The sequence below is a fragment of the Myxine glutinosa genome, chromosome 5 (genome assembly GCF_964187855.1).
Source record: "Myxine glutinosa chromosome 5, kmMyxGlut1.1, whole genome shotgun sequence".
In the NCBI taxonomy this organism is placed as follows: Eukaryota; Metazoa; Chordata; class Myxini; order Myxiniformes; family Myxinidae; genus Myxine; species Myxine glutinosa.
In genome coordinates, this window is record NC_136265.1 from 68,922,849 (window position 1) to 68,941,651 (window position 18,803).

Sequence of the window (18,803 nt, forward strand, 5' to 3'; positions counted from 1 at the left end):
CCTCATTTATGTCAATGACATTCAACATTATATACCAAACTAACAAACTTCTTAAAATGTGACTAAAGAAAAATCCCTTAATATGTAACATAAATCTGATTATTTGCCTTATTCTGATGCCCCTATTTCCCGGGGTCCATATTCATTTCTATTGTTATCAACTTCCTATGATCTGTGAATTCGTTCCAAGATACCACAACTATAGGTTTTAACAAAGCTCTACCAAACTATTTCCAATGTGAACTCAAAATACTAATAAAACAATCAATTTCAAAAAATTAAACTCAAAGGGTCAGCAAATTCATTCTATAACCAGATCTAATATTCCCATCCAATAGTTTGCCTTGACACATGTCATATTATAACATTTTAATAAACCTTTAGAAATGTTGCCCATCGCAACAACTTCCCTTTTACAAATAGCCATGTGTAAATTACGTATTGAACGACAATTTTCCTCTCAATGTGTTTGGCCTAAATGGCCGCAAAAGTGGCTGCCAACATGCAGTACCATTTTTATCTACCAAGTAAGTGCTCATCGACATAAGACCTCTACCAAATGTTGGTTGTAGAAACAAATCTGGGATTTCTAATTACATGGATGCACACTCTCAGGACATTGCAGGCTGCTGTTATCAATCCATTCCGATAAAATAATTTCTTTACCTACAATCAAATAAGTAACACAAATTGAGGATATTATCCCTATCACATTCATTTATAGATTCATTTGGTTCTAATTCACTCTTTTCCCACTGCTATAAGGAAGAACAGTAGCTCTTATAAGTCTTTGTAATATCTCATTAAATTTACCCAGCATTGAAGAATTTATTTACTATCCATTTCCCTTCTGTTTACCAGTAACTTTGTTTAAACTGCATAACTTAATTTGATAAATCCCATGTGTACAGCTACCACTTATTGAAACCCCTACTTTTGTAGAAAATATCCAAATACGTGGTTGTATACTCCCTTAAAAGTTGTTCCTCCATTTTTCTATGCAACTTAGTGAAGACTACTGACACCAGTATGCCAATATAGGTGTGGCAGATTAACAAAATATGTTGCAGGTACACGTAACATCGTGTTCTGAGTGTAAAAACCCATAAAAACCCAAAAAAACATCTGAGTGTAAAAACATAACAGCGCGTTCACGTCTGCCCCTTGGTTTTAAGATTCACAATGCATTTCGTTGTAAAACTCACAATAGTTCAATTCAACAAAATTGTCTTTACTATCTGCCCATATCTGCCCATATCGTCTATGCTTAAGACACATCCATACATACAGCACAATTTATATGCTGATAAAGGTCAAGTTTATATATGTAAAAATCTGTGAGCAGAGTACTCTGGGAAGTCAGTGTAAGACCTTTTCCAAATTTGACTAATTTTGTACTCTCTCATTTTTTTTTTATGAAACTCATATCCATAAATAGCTGTTATTCTCATATGAATTCTATCAAAAATGGAATCCCAAGATTACTCACAATTTTACTATTAATTAATGGCTGCTCATAACCTAGCACATCAAATCCGTATATTCCATCGCCCTTGACAAAAGAGATAATGTTCATAATCAAATTATATTCCTATTTTATTTTACGAATTTTCTGGATATTCTTGTAAGGTTGACACACAAAACAAAAACATTGACACACAAACATACACAAACCCAAGCATTATGTATATTTGTTTGCATTTGAACCATCATTAACAGATCAAGATGGGTGTCAATTTCATTTCAATTTCGTAAAATTTATCCTTTAATGTTAGAAACGCTAATACACAAATAGACAAAAAGTTTATTTTTTAGAAAACCCCTAATGTCACCTTGAAATTACCCTTTTTGGTCCTACAATAATTTATCCAAATTTTACAAATTTACAAATTGTACAAATTTTACAACACCTCTATTTACATGTCAGTCGACCACTGACCTATGAGCATGCAAAAAATAGTCCAAAATGCCCACCTGCTGATCATGTGATGCTCGTCACTTGGTTTCCAAAAAATTTTGCAAAGCAATGTTCCACACTTTGGTAATTGTTTTGTTGTAAAAAATTGTTTCGCCCAAAATACTCCCTAAAACCACATTTATAATTGGCAAATATGAGGCTTCCAGAATGAACTCTAATTCTGGATCTTTTAATTCATGTTCCAAAAAAAATCCAATTTTGGCATTTAATCAACTAATTATTAATTTGCTAATAAGCAAAAGTAAAATTCATTCTTGCTCCAAAAATGTTTGAGACAAGAAGCATGAACAATTATTCATGTTGGTCTTTTGACATTTGGGATCTGCAGCAATGAAGGCCTAATCGTTATCTGAGGTACCGGTAAGCACTGGTACCCTTGATCTTGGTTCGTCCTATGAACTCGTCTTCCTATTTGAATATGGACAACATCGTTTCCAGTGTCCAATATTTCCACAATTAAAACATCGATGTCTGTCATTGGCTGGTTTGTCCACCTGTTCACTTGTATCGCTGGGCTGCCTCTCCAGATCCCTGAGTTGCCACCCCACTCCCTGGTTATCTCCTACTGCATTGTTGCGTTGTTGCCCAGAAAACCTATTGCGTTGATTCGTAGTCATCAGGGCTTGAGTCTGTAGTTGCATCAATTTCTCGGCATTTACAGCACTATTCCTGGCTTGAATCCGCTGATGATGCAAGGCGTAATTCAATATTTCTTGCATTGGCTTGCCTTCCCAAGCAATACATTGTCTTCCCACTTCACTCTTCAATTTGGGCAATAGACCATTAATAAAAAGGGGTTTTAAGGCATTGTCAATTTGTGCCCGGTCTATGCCTGAATATAGTCGGAAAACATCTCGCAATCTGTCCAAATAATCGCTAGCATCTTCGCCTGTGTTCTGCTTGCATGTAACCACTTTGTTCCAATCCGTCACTGGTGGCAATTTTTTTTATGGCCTCTATCAAGTTATTGATCTGTGCCGTTCTAGCCTCCGTGGGCATGTCCACCTGTCCATCTTCCGTATTTACCCAGTTGGCCTCACGCATTAAGTTCCTCAAAGTGGTGGTATTAGGAATTAACCATTTTAAAAGTATTTCCATGTCTCTTGCAGTGGGCAACTGAGTTTCCACAATTAACCGCAGTTCCTCCGCAAATTGAAGTGGATCTGTTTTGATTGATGGCATACTACTCTGCAATGCCTTCAATTGATGTACCTGCCATGGTCTATACATCAGATCTGGATGTTGCTGATTTGCCCCTGGAAATTGCCGCTGAGGAAAATTCATAACACCACTTGCTCAAACCCTCCTTGTGAGAGAGTCAACTTTTGATCATTCATTAGCCAATCACATTGATCGTTAGATTGATTGGCATTTATCACACGACCCTTACTCCTTGTATGGTGAAATGGAGAGCATGATAAGGGTATAACAGCTGGTTGCATCGTTTGCCCACTTTGAGTCGGTTCCTGTGCCCCAATTGCACCCTCTTGGGTAGTTACCTCAAATGGGTCACGTCTTTCACCTGTCCTCTGTTGACTAGAACCAATCGCTGCACTCTGTTCTGGTCTTTCGGCAGGTACAGGTACAGGCACTACCTGTGGCTGATATACAATATGTCTCCGATAAGGTGGAGGAGTTTCATCTTCCAGTTCATTTGTCTCGTATGATCTGGCTTCTGGATACAATTTGGGTTGGGATTGCTCTCCATTACTGACTTGAAGAGGCATCTGATTTGCTACCTTACACAACCTATGCTGTATCTGTATCACCTCTTTCTTCAAGCCCCCCATCTTTGCTTTGGTCTCCCCGTCCCTAGAAAAGATTTCATCTGCTTGACAGTTTTAGGTTTTGGAAGTGTCCTGATCACTTTTACACGTTCAGGGCACAATCGTCTCGTGTCGCCTTTCGAAATATGTCCTAAATATTTCACCTCTTCCTTACAGAACTGCAACTTATCTCTCGAGGCCTTGTGGCCTTTGTCTGCCAACGCTGTCAGTAGCACAACAGTGTCCTGCTCACATGCTTCCTTTGAAGTTGAGCATATGAGAAGGTCATCAACATATTGTACCATCACTGAACCCCCAGGAAATTCAACATCGCTGAGGTCTTCATGTAGAGCACGTGAAAACAAAGTTGGGCTCTCCGTGTACCCTTGTGGTAACACAGTCCAGGTAAACTGTAAATTTTCGTACGTGAATGCGAAAAGTTAACGCGAATCCACATGAATGGGTACACTGAAGAACGCTGAACATAAGTCCACCACAGAATAAAACTTCGTGTTGCATGGAATACTTGACAGTACAGTGATCGGGTTAGGGACCACTGGATAGGCTGGGATGACACAATCATTAATTGCTCGAAGATCTTGAACAAATCTCCAAGTAGTCTTGCCTGGCTTCTTCACAGGTAAAATAGGAGTGTTGCACATGCTCACAGTGCGAACTATAACTCCCTGTTCCACCAATGATCGAATCACTGGTGCAATACCAGCTTTTGCCTCTGGTCTCAATGGATATTGACGCTTTCTAGGCAATGGCTTAGAATCATCTACTGTGATCCTTACAGGTGCAATACTCTTGATTCGTCCCACATCATTTGGATGCGTTGTCCACAAGCATATTGGTATTTGATCGAGTGGGTCCTGGTCACCGTCAGCGTCAGAGCTGAGTAGGTATACCCCAATATCGTCAGTATCATTCGATTCAACAATCATGTTGAAGGTTGTAGAAAGCACCTGCTGTCCGAGCTGCCAACAAAATCCATCTCCATCTAAGTCATAGAGTGGGGCGCTTTGAATTTCTCCCATGTATCCCCTGTTGTTACACTCTTTCAGAGTTGCAATCATTATTCCAACATCTTTTGCTTCGTACCCTTGTGCCACCGCTAAGGTGACGTGTGGGGTTGTTGTTTCGGGTTGATTCCACAGGAGTTGTTGGTCTGGCGTCAAAGACACTGACATCCCAACTCCCTGTCGTCCCACCCACAATGACGTCAGATGTATATCATACTTGGTGTGCAGGTATTTAAAACCCCACTCTGCATAGGACCCCTCTTCTCCTGTAGCATCATAACATGTTGTACAGTGAAGATCAGTCTGCCGTGTCAGAAAGTCCATCAAAAAATTATCTAACCATTCCTGTACTTCGGGCATTTCATCCTTCAGTGTCATAAAACTAACACACAAAAGTTCCGCCATGATTGTATCATCGATATCCCATCGATGTGTTGTTGGTCTTGTCAGGCCATCTAGTACCTTAGAAATAAAGTCGTGGGAGTGTTCTGGCATTTCTAGATACACTCCGTTTTCATTACAGATGACAGTGCAATTCAATTTACACAATAAATCTCTTCCCATCAAATTTACTGGAACGCCAGATGCCACAAGAAAGGCATGTTGTGCAGTCAGTGGACCAAATTGGACACGCAATTCTTCCGTGACTGGCGTGTGTATGGGAACTCCTGACACTCCGACCACCTTTGTATAGTATTTTGACAATGGTATATCGGGAAAATCTGCTTGTCGTAACGTGGAACGCGTAGCTCCCGTATCGACGAGAAAGGGTGCCTTGCGTCCACCTACTGTCAAATTAACACTTGGTTCCTGTGCAGCCGACCCTGAGATTAAAGGAAGCGCTGCCACTTGGTCATTTTGGTCTAGTCAACAGGGTGTGGCAGACCATTTAGTCTGCTGAGGTCCTCCCTGAATTTGGGGCATTCCTCAATAGAACCCTATTTGTTGATGGAGGCGGTGGTAACTGGTAGTATCCCTGTTCTTGGTTGTTCTTCCGAAATTGTCTTTGATATGGGCATCGCCTTATCCAATGTCCCATTTTGCCTGTGTGTGAGTACCTCTTTATACTCACTCAATATATCAAATAACTACAAGGACTACACATCGGACTACACCTGTATCCACTATCAAATGTGTGTACTGCAAAAATCGCAGAAGTTTGTTCCACTTTATACAAAGTAGCGTTGAATGCGTTGTTGTCTAGCTTATTCCGATAAGCTCTACTCTGTGGTCTTCCAGGAAGTATCTCTCCACCTGTCCACTTGATGACTGCAGGTGATTTCCAGAGAGTCCCCCTGCCCTGTGGCTTTTCCCACACCCCAATCTCACTGATCAGTGTTGCAGATGAGTCTGGATCAGTAAGTCCTGTTAAGGGGGGGGGTCAAACAAAATAACCACATAATATAACAAATAACCACTAGACTCACCACCTCGCTCATCATCCCAGGTTGTCTGCACATTGATGTTTTGCAAATGTCTCAAAGCTTCTTTCTTGAGACCGCACTTTTTATTCATCCATCAATTGACTTGTTTAAATTAAATTTAAATAAAATCAGATCAGATTAAATTAATCAGAACAAAATCAATCAGATCAATCGGATCAGAATCAGAATCAATTCAATTATGCAATTTTAATCAATTTATCAATATTCATCAATAAAATTCTAATAATAATATATAATAAAATAATATAAATGATAATATCCAAATTCACATTTATCAGTCTGATACCGAATTGAAACCAATGTCTGATACTGAACTATGATATGGGATCAACATTACTCTATACCTAAACCTTTTCCCAATGTTGCCAAAACAGTTCCATCTACTGACGGGGAATATGAGCATCGGTCGTCACCGTTTGACCCATATCTGCCATCAGTTGACAAATCACCGTTCTGCCTCTGGATCATATCTGACATATTTGTTCAATCCTGTGTGGTCATTATATCACAAATTAAAGTTGAACAACCACTGAAGGCAACTCAACCCTTCATTTGTGAGATAATCAGCGAAAATTGCTCCGACAGATATGAGCCAGTCCATTTGGGCAATGTCTCACATGTCACCCATGTCACATGTCACGTGTCACATGTCACACGTCATGTGATGTCACATGTCATGTCATGTGTCACCCACCATGTCTCACTTTGAAAGACACTCAAAGTTCTTGACAATTAAAATGGTGTAAGATTCCTGAAATGTATACCAATGAATGGCAATTAATTCATAATATTTATCAATGGAATCCAATCATACCGAAATTTCGACACTCCAATAAACTTTGTAACTTGTAATACATCATTAATCCTGCAGGGCTATAAAGCTATCCTTAAAGTCCATGCAATCGATTTACATCAAAACCCAATGATGACATGCCTGATAATCATAGCAATTTTCATGATTGTAAAATCATGACCATTGTAAATCATTGTAATTATAAATTGTAAATGTAAACTTACCATAATTGTAAATTGGCAATTATAAATTATAATTGTAAAAAAATTGTAAATTGTTACCATTATCAGAGTCATACCATAATCATCCATTGCAGAAGACAAACATTTCCTGTATCAACACATCCACGTGGTATAATCAACAATGAAACAGTTATCATTAACAAAATTTGAGAATGAACATCAATAATAATCAACAATATGACAATCATGATGACAATGATGAATCTCATCAACAATGAGAGAAAACAATGAGAATGAGAAACAATGAGAGAAATGAGAAAACAATGAGAACTATGAAAGGTGAAAACAGGTAAAAGAAGAAGCAAAAGAGGAGGAAAGGAGGAGGAACGAGGGGAGGAAAAGGGTGGGGAAGGGAGGGGGAGAAGTGGCAGAATGCCAAGGGAGGAATGAGGAGCATGGGATTGGCTCTCATTAAATTTCATCTTGATTGAAGGATTTTTAGCTGTGGTCCAAGATGGCCGCCGCCATAAAAAATCCTAAAAATATATATATTTTTTCTAATCAGGATGTAAATATACAGATAAAAGTAAGTTTGGAGAGAAAACAGGAAGGGGGAAGGGATACAGAAGGGAAGAAAAAATGGGGGGTTTGGATAGGGGGGGGGACGGAAGGAGGGAGGGGGAAAGGGCGAGGGAAGGTTGGGGGGTGTAGGGCAAGAAAAGTGAAAAAAGGTTACATTTAAAAAATCGCTTCTCATCCTATATGTAGAAGTTTGGGCTAGGGCCAACAACATCAAACGGTTGCCATGGGCAACCTGCCTGCACGCATTCCACTGGCAGGATACAATTACCGGCATCAGTGTGTGCCAATCTTACTTGGAGATGACACGGAAAACTTTTTTTCTTTTAAATTACATTGCATTGCAAACATTACATTACATTACATTACAGTAGAAATTAAAAATTACATTACTGTCCTACATGGGAAAAATGAATTGATGGTGCACTTCATCAAGTCATCCCTGTCAGAACATCATAATTCATAAGATTACAATTTCTTGTGTTCGTAAGAGCACATTTGGCCAATCACACACATAAATGTGCATAAAATGCAGACGTGCGTCCAAACCGCTTCGAATTAACTCTTATGAAGGTACAAAAACCCATATTTGTGCCACAATGGAATTTTTTTTTTTATGACTTAAAATCGAGCCAGTCGATTTTACCATTATTTGGCTTACTGTACAGACGCTGTATAAAATCGCTTTTTACAAAAACCGCGAATATGATTATAAATCAAATAGTGTCCATTCTGCAATCTGCTCGTGCCTGTGGTCACAACCAAGCAGGATCTCAACCATTATTCTAACGGGAAAATCGACACACTTATAAGTCGTTTGATCACGAAAACGAGCAGAGATTTGAATGCAGACCATTGCTGAAAATCATTTTAAAGATATTTACAAAATTGACGTTCTATTTCATGAATTCATGACATTCATGAAATGAGCAAGAAATATACAAAATCCATATTTCAGTTGTACATGACAAGACGAATGCAGCACCTGTTGGCTAACGCCCGGGGTTCGTTAGTGGTTCTTTGCAATCGTCTCATTAAACTCGTAAAATGTACCGAAAAAAAAATTCAAATTACAGAAAAAACAAAAAAATAATTGATTATTAATTTTTTAAAAATTTTTTTATCGTCATGACTTCTGAAATTTTAAAACAAATCCTTCATGAAAGCACAGCACCTTTTCTAAAGACACCAAGCTTTAGTGGATATTTGTGACAGTTCATGGCACCATCCCTCAAAAATGCGTATACATAAATTTTGGAAGAAAAAAATTGGCATGATTTCTGAAACCTGTTAAAGGCCTCGTGTTTTTTCCTTCCACACATCAACAAACGTACACAAAACTCAAACACTGAACTATTTTCACAGATTAACATCAGACTACACAGATAACAAACAAAGCTTACCTGGGCAGTTGAGTCCCTACGGGCCACCACTTGTTGGAGAATTATTAACAATTACTGGTGTTATGTTAGTAAAACTTCAAGAGACTCGGTTTAGCAAAATCAATGGTTTATTCACTTTAGAGAATTTGTTGTATACTAAGCCGAGATCTTTAATGAGTCTGTTCCAGAGTTTGTTGACGCTTGTTTGGTCGGTCTTGGTTGAAGCTCGGTCTGTTGTTGACCAGTCTCCAGTTGGTTGATCAGTTCAACTGGTCTTCAGTTTTCACTCCTCTTCAGTTCATTCTCCCAGTCCACTCTGCTCTTCCAATGCAACTTTCTCTTGGTTTTAAAGGCCCAGACTGCTTCATCCAAAAGCCTTTATTTGGCGCTTTTGGCCACCCCTCTATTTTGGGAGACTGAGAGCACCACTTTATTTCTGTTCAAGAGGTCAAATACTCTGACCTGCTGAAGCTGTTTGCAGCCTGTGTTCCATCTATGGAACACAGGCTAAATATTGAAAGACACAGATGGCAGTCCACGAGCATTACACATTCTGTTTCCTTAAATTAACTCTCCTGACCACATGTTAATTCTAGTTCTATGCTCCTTTGCTCATTCGTAAAGTAAAACATAATTCCACTTTAAACAAGATTACATTGATATATATTCTAGCAATATTGTCAATATGAATATTTAATCCCCAACACTATCTACCATCATTCATGTTATCACTATGGAAACAGCAGCTTGTACTATCTACCATCATTCATGTTATCACGATGGAAACAGCAGCTGGTACTATCTACCATCATTCATGTTATCACTATGGAAACAGCAGCTTGTACTATCTACCATCATTCATGTTATCACGATGGAAACAGCAGCTTGTTCTATCTACCATCATTCATGTTATCACGATGGAAACAGCAGCTTGTTCTATCTACCATCATTCATGTTATCACGATGGAAACAGCAGCTTGTACTATCTACCATCATTCATGTTATCACGATGGAAACAGCATCTTGTATTATCTACCATCATTCATGTTATCATTATGGAAACAGCAGCTTGTATTATCTACCATCATTCATGTTATCGCTATGGAAACAGCATCTTGTATTATCTACCATCATTCATGTTATCATTATGGAAACAGCATCTTGTATTATCTACCATCATTCATGTTATCACAATGGAAACAGCAGCTTGTATTATCTACCATCATTCATGTTATCGCTATGGAAACAGCATCTTGTATTATCTACCATCATTCATGTTATCGCTATGGAAACAGCAGCTGGTACTATCTACCATCATTCAATGTTATCATTATGGAAACAGCAGCTTGTACTATCTACCATCATTCATGTTATCACGATGGAAACAGCAGCTTGTACTATCTACCATCATTCATGTTATCACTATGGAAACAGCAGCTTGTACTATCTACCATCATTCATGTTATCACGATGGAAACAGCAGCTTGTACTATCTACCATCATTCATGTTATCACGATGGAAACAGCAGCTTGTTCTATCTACCATCATTCATGTTATCACAATGGAAACAGCAGCTTGTATTATCTACCATCATTCTACCATCATCATCTACCATCATCGTGATATCCATCATCTACCATCTACCATCTACCATCTACCATCATCTACCATCATCATCTACCACCATATCTACCATCATCATCTACCATTATCTACCATATCTACCATCATCTACCATCTACCATATCTACTGTAGAATAATAATTTTAACTACTGTTCTACTTCAGAAACTTCAGAAACTCGTTTTAGCAAAATCAATGTTTTATTCACTTTTGAGAATTTGTTGTATACTAAGCCGAGATCTTTAATGAGTCTTTGTTCCAGAGTTTGTTGAAGCTCGTTTGGTCGGTCTTTTGAAGCTCGTTCAGTAGGTCTTCTGAAGCTCGTTCAGTAGGTCTTCTGAAGCGCGTTCAGTTGTTGACAATCTCCAGTTGGTTGATCAGTTTCAACTGGTCTTCAGTTTTCACTCCTCTTCAGTTCACTGTCCCAGTCCACTCTTCTCTCTCTCCTCGCAACTTTCTCCTGGTTTTAAAGCCCCAAACTCCTTTGATGTTGCAGAGCATGCAGGGTGTTCCTTATCCAAAAAACCTTATATGGCTTTCTTGGCCAGCAAATACTTATTTCTGTTCAAGAGGTCAAATACTCTGACCTGCTGAAAAAGAATTTGCAGCGTGTGCGCAGTGCCCTGAACAGAGGCTATTAATGATCGACAGGTGGCGGTCCAAGAGCGTTACACATTCTTGTCTGAAATTAACTCTCCTGACCACATGTTAATGCTAGTTCTATGCTCTTTTGCTCATTCGTAAAGTAAAACATAATTCCACTTTAAACAAGATTACATTGATATATATTCTAGCAATATTGTCAATATGAATATTTAATCCCTGACAATCCCCAGTTTTTCTTTTATGTTTATATTAACCATTAATCTAAACATTACCACATTAAATATTCAAACCACTAATCTTGTAATTCAATTTCCTAAGGCATACACCGTCATTCTGGAAGAATTTTGATCACAATACATTTCCTTGTTCATTGACTCTTTCTATGTTGATAATTCAATTCAACTCATTTGCATAAAGATCACAAAACATTTCACCTTCACCAAAACGCAATAATTTCAGTTCATCAAAATAATAAAGCATCTGCAACATTTGGCAAAATATTTGCCTTTAATCAAATATTGACTTTCTTTGTTTGAAAAAAGGGGCGGATCACTTGTGTTTGGAATTTCAGCATAAAACATTTTCTCCTGTTGTCTTCATCACACCTTCACTATTTGCATAGGATTTTCTGCTGTTGTGATAGCTGGGCAGAGTCAAAGACTGACCCTGCTCTCCATGCAGCATCCTTGCCACTCTTGCTGTGAGCCATAGTAGATTTGAACAAGGCCTCCATCCAGTTGTAGTCGACTTGCCTCCTCACTAATTGTGAGCATGGAGCAAGTATTGATGTGATGTTGATTTGTCAACAAGATGTGGAGCAGGGATGCCGGATGCATCCGCAATGATGATGTTGGGACCATGGTACTCAGTTGTCCATGGTCCATACCAGGAGCACACAGCAGAATCGTGCACAGCTGTTGTGAAGGAAAAGGCAGTCGTTCGCTTGCAGCTCCATGCTGGCTCCCCGGAAGTTGGTGAAGTAATGACACACGTCACCGTATCCCGTAAACGTTGCAGGTAAAATATCGTCGTCCTGCAATTGCTGATGTGATGACTGTTCGAGGTATTTGAACACAAGTAAGTGATCGCCCTTTTCCATATGTTGCAGTGTGACCCAGACAAATGGTCACATAATTTTCCCTTGGTGAAGGTAAACATCCATCCTCCAAAGGAGCATTTCTTCATCATTCTTTGAGAAAGAGGGTGTATGCCAAGATTAACTTCATTTTCACAAATTTTCCTTTTTCAAACTTCTTCCCAGATGTCGTTATCACTCCATTTGGGATGTGGTCTTGTCTTTCCTTTACTTAGCCACATTTATATCTGCTCTCCACACAGATTGACTCAGATGGGGTACATTGTAACATGAAATCACTATATTTTAGAACAACTTCACACGAATAATATTCAACTCAGACATGTGTTTTACACTACTAAAACTAAGAATAGCATCCACAATTGCTTTCAGGTTCATATAATTCAAAAAATTAAACTCATGCAGGTATTGTAACTCAACTCAAAGAAAATAAATGCATTAATAATGATTATATGATTTAAATCACAAACAGGAATATCTAATTCCCAACAATTCTTGCAAACAAACAAACTATGCCTAATGTGTTATTAGCATAGTCCTCCCCGCTTTTTTTTTTCTTTAACAGTGTTACTTGTGGTGATATGAGTTCATCGATCGTGTAAAACGGACATAGTGCACAACAAGTTGTTATGCCCTCATTTATGTCAATGACATTCAACATTATATACCAAACTAACAAACTTCTTAAAATGTGACTAAAGAAAAATCCCTTAATATGTAACATAAATCTGATTATTTGCCTTATTCTGATGCCCCTATTTCCCGGGGTCCATATTTATTTCTATTGTTATCAACTTCCTATGATCTGTGAATTCGTTCCAAAATACCAAAACCTAGGTTTTAACAAAGCTCTACCAAACTATTTCCAATGTGAACTCAAAATACTAGTAAAACAATCAATTTCAAAGAATTAACTTCAAAGGGTCAGCAAATTCATTCTATAACCAGATCTAATTTTCCCATCCAATAGTTTGCCTTGACACATGTCATATTATAACATTTTGATAAACCTTCAGAAATGTTGCCCATCGCAACAACTTCCCTTTTACAAATAGCCATGTGTAAATTACGTATTGAACGACAATTTTCTCTCAATGTGTTTGGCCTAAATGGCCGCAAAAGTGGCTGCCAACATGCAGTACCTTTTTTATCTACCAAGTAAGTGCTCGTCGACATAAGACCTCTTCCAAATTTGACTAATTTTGTACTCCCTCATTTTTATGAAGCTCATATCCATAAATAGCTGTTATTTTCATATGAATTCTATCAAAAATGGAATCCCAAGATTACTCACAATTTTACTATTAATTAATGGCTGCTCATAACCCAGCACATCAAATCCGCATATTCCATCGCCCTTGACAAAAGAGATAATGTTCATAATCAAATTATATTCCTATTTTATTTTACGAATTTTCTGGATATTCTTGTAAGATTGACACACAAAACAAAACATTGAAACACAAACAAACCCAAACATTATGTATATTTGTTTGCATTTGAACCATCATTAACAGATCAAGATGGGTGTCAATTTTCATTTCAATTTCGTAAAATTTATCCTTTAATGTTAGAAACGCTAATACACAAATAGACAAAAAGTTTATTTTTAGAAAACCCCTAATGTCACCTTGAAATTACCCTTTTTGGTCCTACAATAATTTATCCAAATTGTACAAATTTACAAATTTTACAAATTTTACAACACCTCTTCCTTACAGAACTGCAACTTATCTCTCGAGGCCTTGTGGCCTTTGTCTGCCAACGCTGTCAGTAGCACAACAGTGTCCTGCTCACATGCTTCCTTTGAAGTCGAGCATATGAGAAGGTCATCAACATATTGTACCATCACTGAACCCCCAGGAAATTCAACATCGCTGAGGTCTTCATGTAGAGCACGTGAAAACAAAGTTGGGCTCTCCGTGTACCCTTGTGGTAACACAGTCCAGGTAAACTGTAAATTTTCGTACGTGAATGCGAAAAGATAACGCGAATCCTCATGAATGGGTACACTAAAGAACGCTGAACATAAGTCCACCACAGAATAAAACTTCGTGTTGCATGGAATACTTGACAGTACAGTGATCGGGTTAGGGACCACTGGATAGGCTGGGATGACACAATCATTAATTGCTCGAAGATCTTGAACAAATCTCCAAGTAGTCTTGCCTGGCTTCTTCACAGGTAAAATAGGAGTGTTGCACATGCTCACAGTGCGAACTATAACTCCCTGTTCCACCAATGATCGAATCACTGGTGCAATACCAGCTTTTGCCTCTGGTCTCAATGGATATTGACGCTTTCTAGGCAATGGCTTAGAATCATCTACTGTGATCCTTACAGGTGCAATACTCTTGATTCGTCCCACATCATTTGGATGCGTTGTCCACAAGCATATTGGTATTTGATCGAGTGGGTCCTGGTCACCGTCAGCGTCAGAGCTGAGTAGGTATACCCCAATATCGTCAGTATCATTCGATTCAACAATCATGTTGAAGGTTGTAGAAAGCACCTGCTGTCCGAGCTGCCAACAAAATCCATCTCCATCTAAGTCATAGAGTGGGGCGCTTTGAATTTCTCCCATGTATCCCCTGTTGTTACACTCTTTCAGAGTTGCAATCATTATTCCAACATCTTTTGCTTCGTACCCTTGTGCCACCGCTAAGGTGACGTGTGGGGTTGTTGTTTCGGGTTGATTCCACAGGAGTTGTTGGTCTGGCGTCAAAGACACTGACATCCCAACTCCCTGTCGTCCCACCCACAATGACGTCAGATGTATATCATACTTGGTGTGCAGGTATTTAAAAACCCGCTCTGCATAGGACCCCTCTTCTCCTGTAGCATCATAACATGTTGTACAGTGAAGATCAGTTTGCCATGTCAGAAAGTCCATCAAAAAATTATCTAACCATTCCTGTACTTCGGGCATTTCATCCTTCAGTGTCATAAAACTAACACACAAAAGTTCCGCCATGATTGTATCATCGATATCCCATCGATGTGTTATTGGTCTTGTCAGGCCATCTAGTACCTTAGAAATAAAGTCGTGGGAGTGTTCTGGCATTTCTAGATACACTCCGTTTTCATTACAGATGACGGTGCAATTCAATTTACACAATAAATCTCTTCCCATCAAATTTACTGGAACGCCAGATGCCACAAGAAAGGCATGTTGTGCAGTCAATGGACCAAATTGGACACGCAATTCTTCCGTGACTGGCGTGTGTATGGGAACTCCTGACACTCCGACCACCTTCGTATAGTATTTGGACAATGGTATATCGGGAAAATCTGCTTGTCGTAACGTGGAACGCGTAGCTCCCGTATCGACGAGAAAGGGTGCCTTGCGTCCACCTACTGTCAAATTAACACTTGGTTCCTGTGCAGCCGACCCTGAGATTAAAGGAAGCGCTGCCACTTGGTCATTTTGGTCTAGTCAACAGGGTGTGGCAGACCATTTAGTCTGCTGAGGTCCTCCCTGAATTGGGGCATTCCTCAATAGAACCCTATTTGTTGATGGAGGCGGTGGTAACTGGTAGTATCCCTGTTCTTGGTTGTTCTTCCGAAATTGTCTTTGATATGGGCATCGCCTTATCCAATGTCCCATTTCTCCACAATTGAAACATCGGCGTCTATCATTGGCTGGTCTGTCCACCTGTGCACTTGTATTTCTGGGCTGCATCTCTTGGTTTCTGGGTTGCCACTCCACTCTCTGGTTATTTCCTACTGCATTGTTGCGTTGTTGCCCAGAAAACCTATTGCGTTGATTCGTAGTCATCAGGGCTTGAGTCTGTAGTTGCATCAATTTCTCGGCATTTACAGCACTATTCCTGGCTTGAATCCGCTGATGATGCAAGGCGTAATTCAATATTTCTTGCATTGGCTTGCCTTCCCAAGCAATACATTGTCTTTCCACTTCACTCTTCAATTTGGGCAATAGACCATTAATAAAAAGGGGTTTTAAGGCATTGTCAATTTGTGCCCGGTCTATGCCTGAATATAGTCGGAAAACATCTCGCAATCTGTCCAAATAATCGCTAGCATCTTCGCCTGTTTTCTGCTTGCATGTAACCACTTTGTTCCAATCCGTCACTGGTGGCAATTTTTTTATGGCCTCTATCAAGTTATTGATCTGTGCCGTTCTAGCCTCCGTGGGCATGTCCACCTGTCCATCTTCCGTATTTACCCAGTTGGCCTCACGCATTAAGTTCCTCAAAGTGGTGGTATTAGGAATTAACCATTTTAAAAGTATTTCCATGTCTCTTGCAGTGGGCAACTGAGTTTCCACAATTAACCGCAGTTCCTCCGCAAATTGAAGTGGATCTGTTTTGATTGATGGCATACTACTCTGCAATGCCTTCAATTGATGTACCTGCCATGGTCTATACATCAGATCTGGATGTTGCTGATTTGCCCCTGGAAATTGCCGCTGAGGAAAATTCATAACACCACATTGCTCAAACCCTCCTTGTGAGAGAGTCAACTTTTGATCATTCATTAGCCAATCACATTGATCGTTAGATTGATTGGCATTGATCACACGACCCTTACTCTGTGTATGGTGAAATGGAGAGCATGATAAGGGTATAACAGCTGGTTGCATCGTTTGCCCACTTTGAGTCGGTTCCTGTGCCCCAATTGCACCCTCTTGGGTAGTTACCTCAAATGAGTCACGTCTTTCACCTGTCCTCTGTTGACTAGAACCAATCGCTGCACTCTGTTCTGGTCTTTCGGCAGGTACAGGTACAGGCACTACCTGTGGCTGATATACAATAGTTCTCCGATAAGGTGGAGGAGTTTCGTCTTCCAGTTCATTTGTCTCGTATGATCTGGCTTCTGGATACAATTTGGGTTGGGATTGCTCTCCATTACTGACTTGAAGAGGCATTTGATTTGCTACCTTACACAACCTATGCTGTATCTGTTTCACCTCTTTCTTCAAGCCCCCCATCTTTGCTTTGGTCTCCCTGTCCCTAGATTCAGCGTCCCAGTAATAGAATGGTTGCCAATCCACTTTGAACTTCTGTCGCCCTCTTGCTTCCAATTCTTTTCTGAGTGTTGCCAATACGTTTCTATCAAAAGTGCCCTCCTGTGGAAATCCACTTTTCCGACCTTTCGTCCATTCATACCAGGATTCCACATCTTTAAGTGATTCTGCCCCATATTTCTGATACATGGAGCTGATACAAGCACCTCTTTGACTCAAGTCCAATTGACCTTGTTTAATCTTGCAGAATCCACTTCCCATTTTGCCTGTGTGTGAGTACCTCTTTATACTCACTCAATATATCAAATAACTACAAGGACTACACAGCAGACTACACCTGTATCCTGTATCCTGTATCGCAGAAGTTTGTTCCACCTTATACAAAGTAGCGTTGAATGCGTTGTTGTCTAGCTTATTCCGATAAGCTCCACTCTGTGGTCTTCCAGGAAGTATCTCTCCACCTGTCCACTTGATGACTGCAGGTGATTTCCAGAGAGTCCCCCTGCCCTGTGGCTTTTCCCACACCCCAATCTCACTGATCAGAGTTGCAGATGAGTCTGGATCAGTAAGTCCTGTTAAGGGGGGGTCAAACAAAAATAACCACGTAATATAACAAATAACCACTACACTCACCACCTCGCTCATCGTCCAAGGTTGTCTGCACATCGATGTTTCGCAAATGTCTCAAAGCTTCTTTCTTGAGACCGCACTTTTTATTCATCCATCAATTGACTTGATTAAATTAAATTTAAATTAAAATCAGATCAGATTAAATTAATCAGATCAAAATCAATCAGATCAATCGGATCAGAATCAGAATCAATTCAAATATGCAATCTCAATCAATTCACCAACATTAATCAATAAAATCCTAATAATAATACATAATAAAATATCATAAATGATAATATCAAAATTCAAATATCAAATCATCATTGAATTTATCATTGAAAATATCAAAATATCAAATATCAAAATAGCAAAATTCACATTTATCAGTCTGATAACTCTATATCTATGCCTGTTCGCAATGTAGGCAAAACAGTTCCGTCCGCTGGCGGAGGTATTTGATCATGGACGTCACTTTCGACCCATACCTTCCGTCAATTGACAACTAACCGTTCTGCCTCTGGATCATATCTGACATATTTGTTCAATCCTGTGTGGTCATTATATCACAAATTAAAGCTGACCAACCACTGAAGGCAACTCAACCCTTCATTTGTGAGACAATCAGCGAAAATTGATCCAACAGATATGAGCCAGTCCATTGGGCAATGTCGCACATGTCACGTGCCACATGTCACACGTGTCACATGTCACACATCATGTGATGTGTCA

General features: G+C 39.4%; 1 protein-coding gene across 1 annotated transcript; it reads right to left on the reverse strand.

The window, feature by feature from the left end:
* Positions 1-10,954: 10,954 nt before the first annotated feature.
* On the reverse strand, positions 10,955-18,544 carry LOC144892298 (uncharacterized). Its single transcript, XM_078778154.1, has 2 exons — positions 17,838-18,544; positions 10,955-12,702 (listed from the first exon to the last, which is right to left on the reverse strand). The coding sequence occupies exon 2, from the start codon at positions 12,565-12,567 to the stop codon at positions 12,139-12,141; it is 429 nt and encodes a 142-aa protein (XP_078634280.1). The 5' UTR covers positions 12,568-12,702; positions 17,838-18,544; the 3' UTR covers positions 10,955-12,138.
* Between the last annotated feature and the right edge of the window lie 259 nt (positions 18,545-18,803).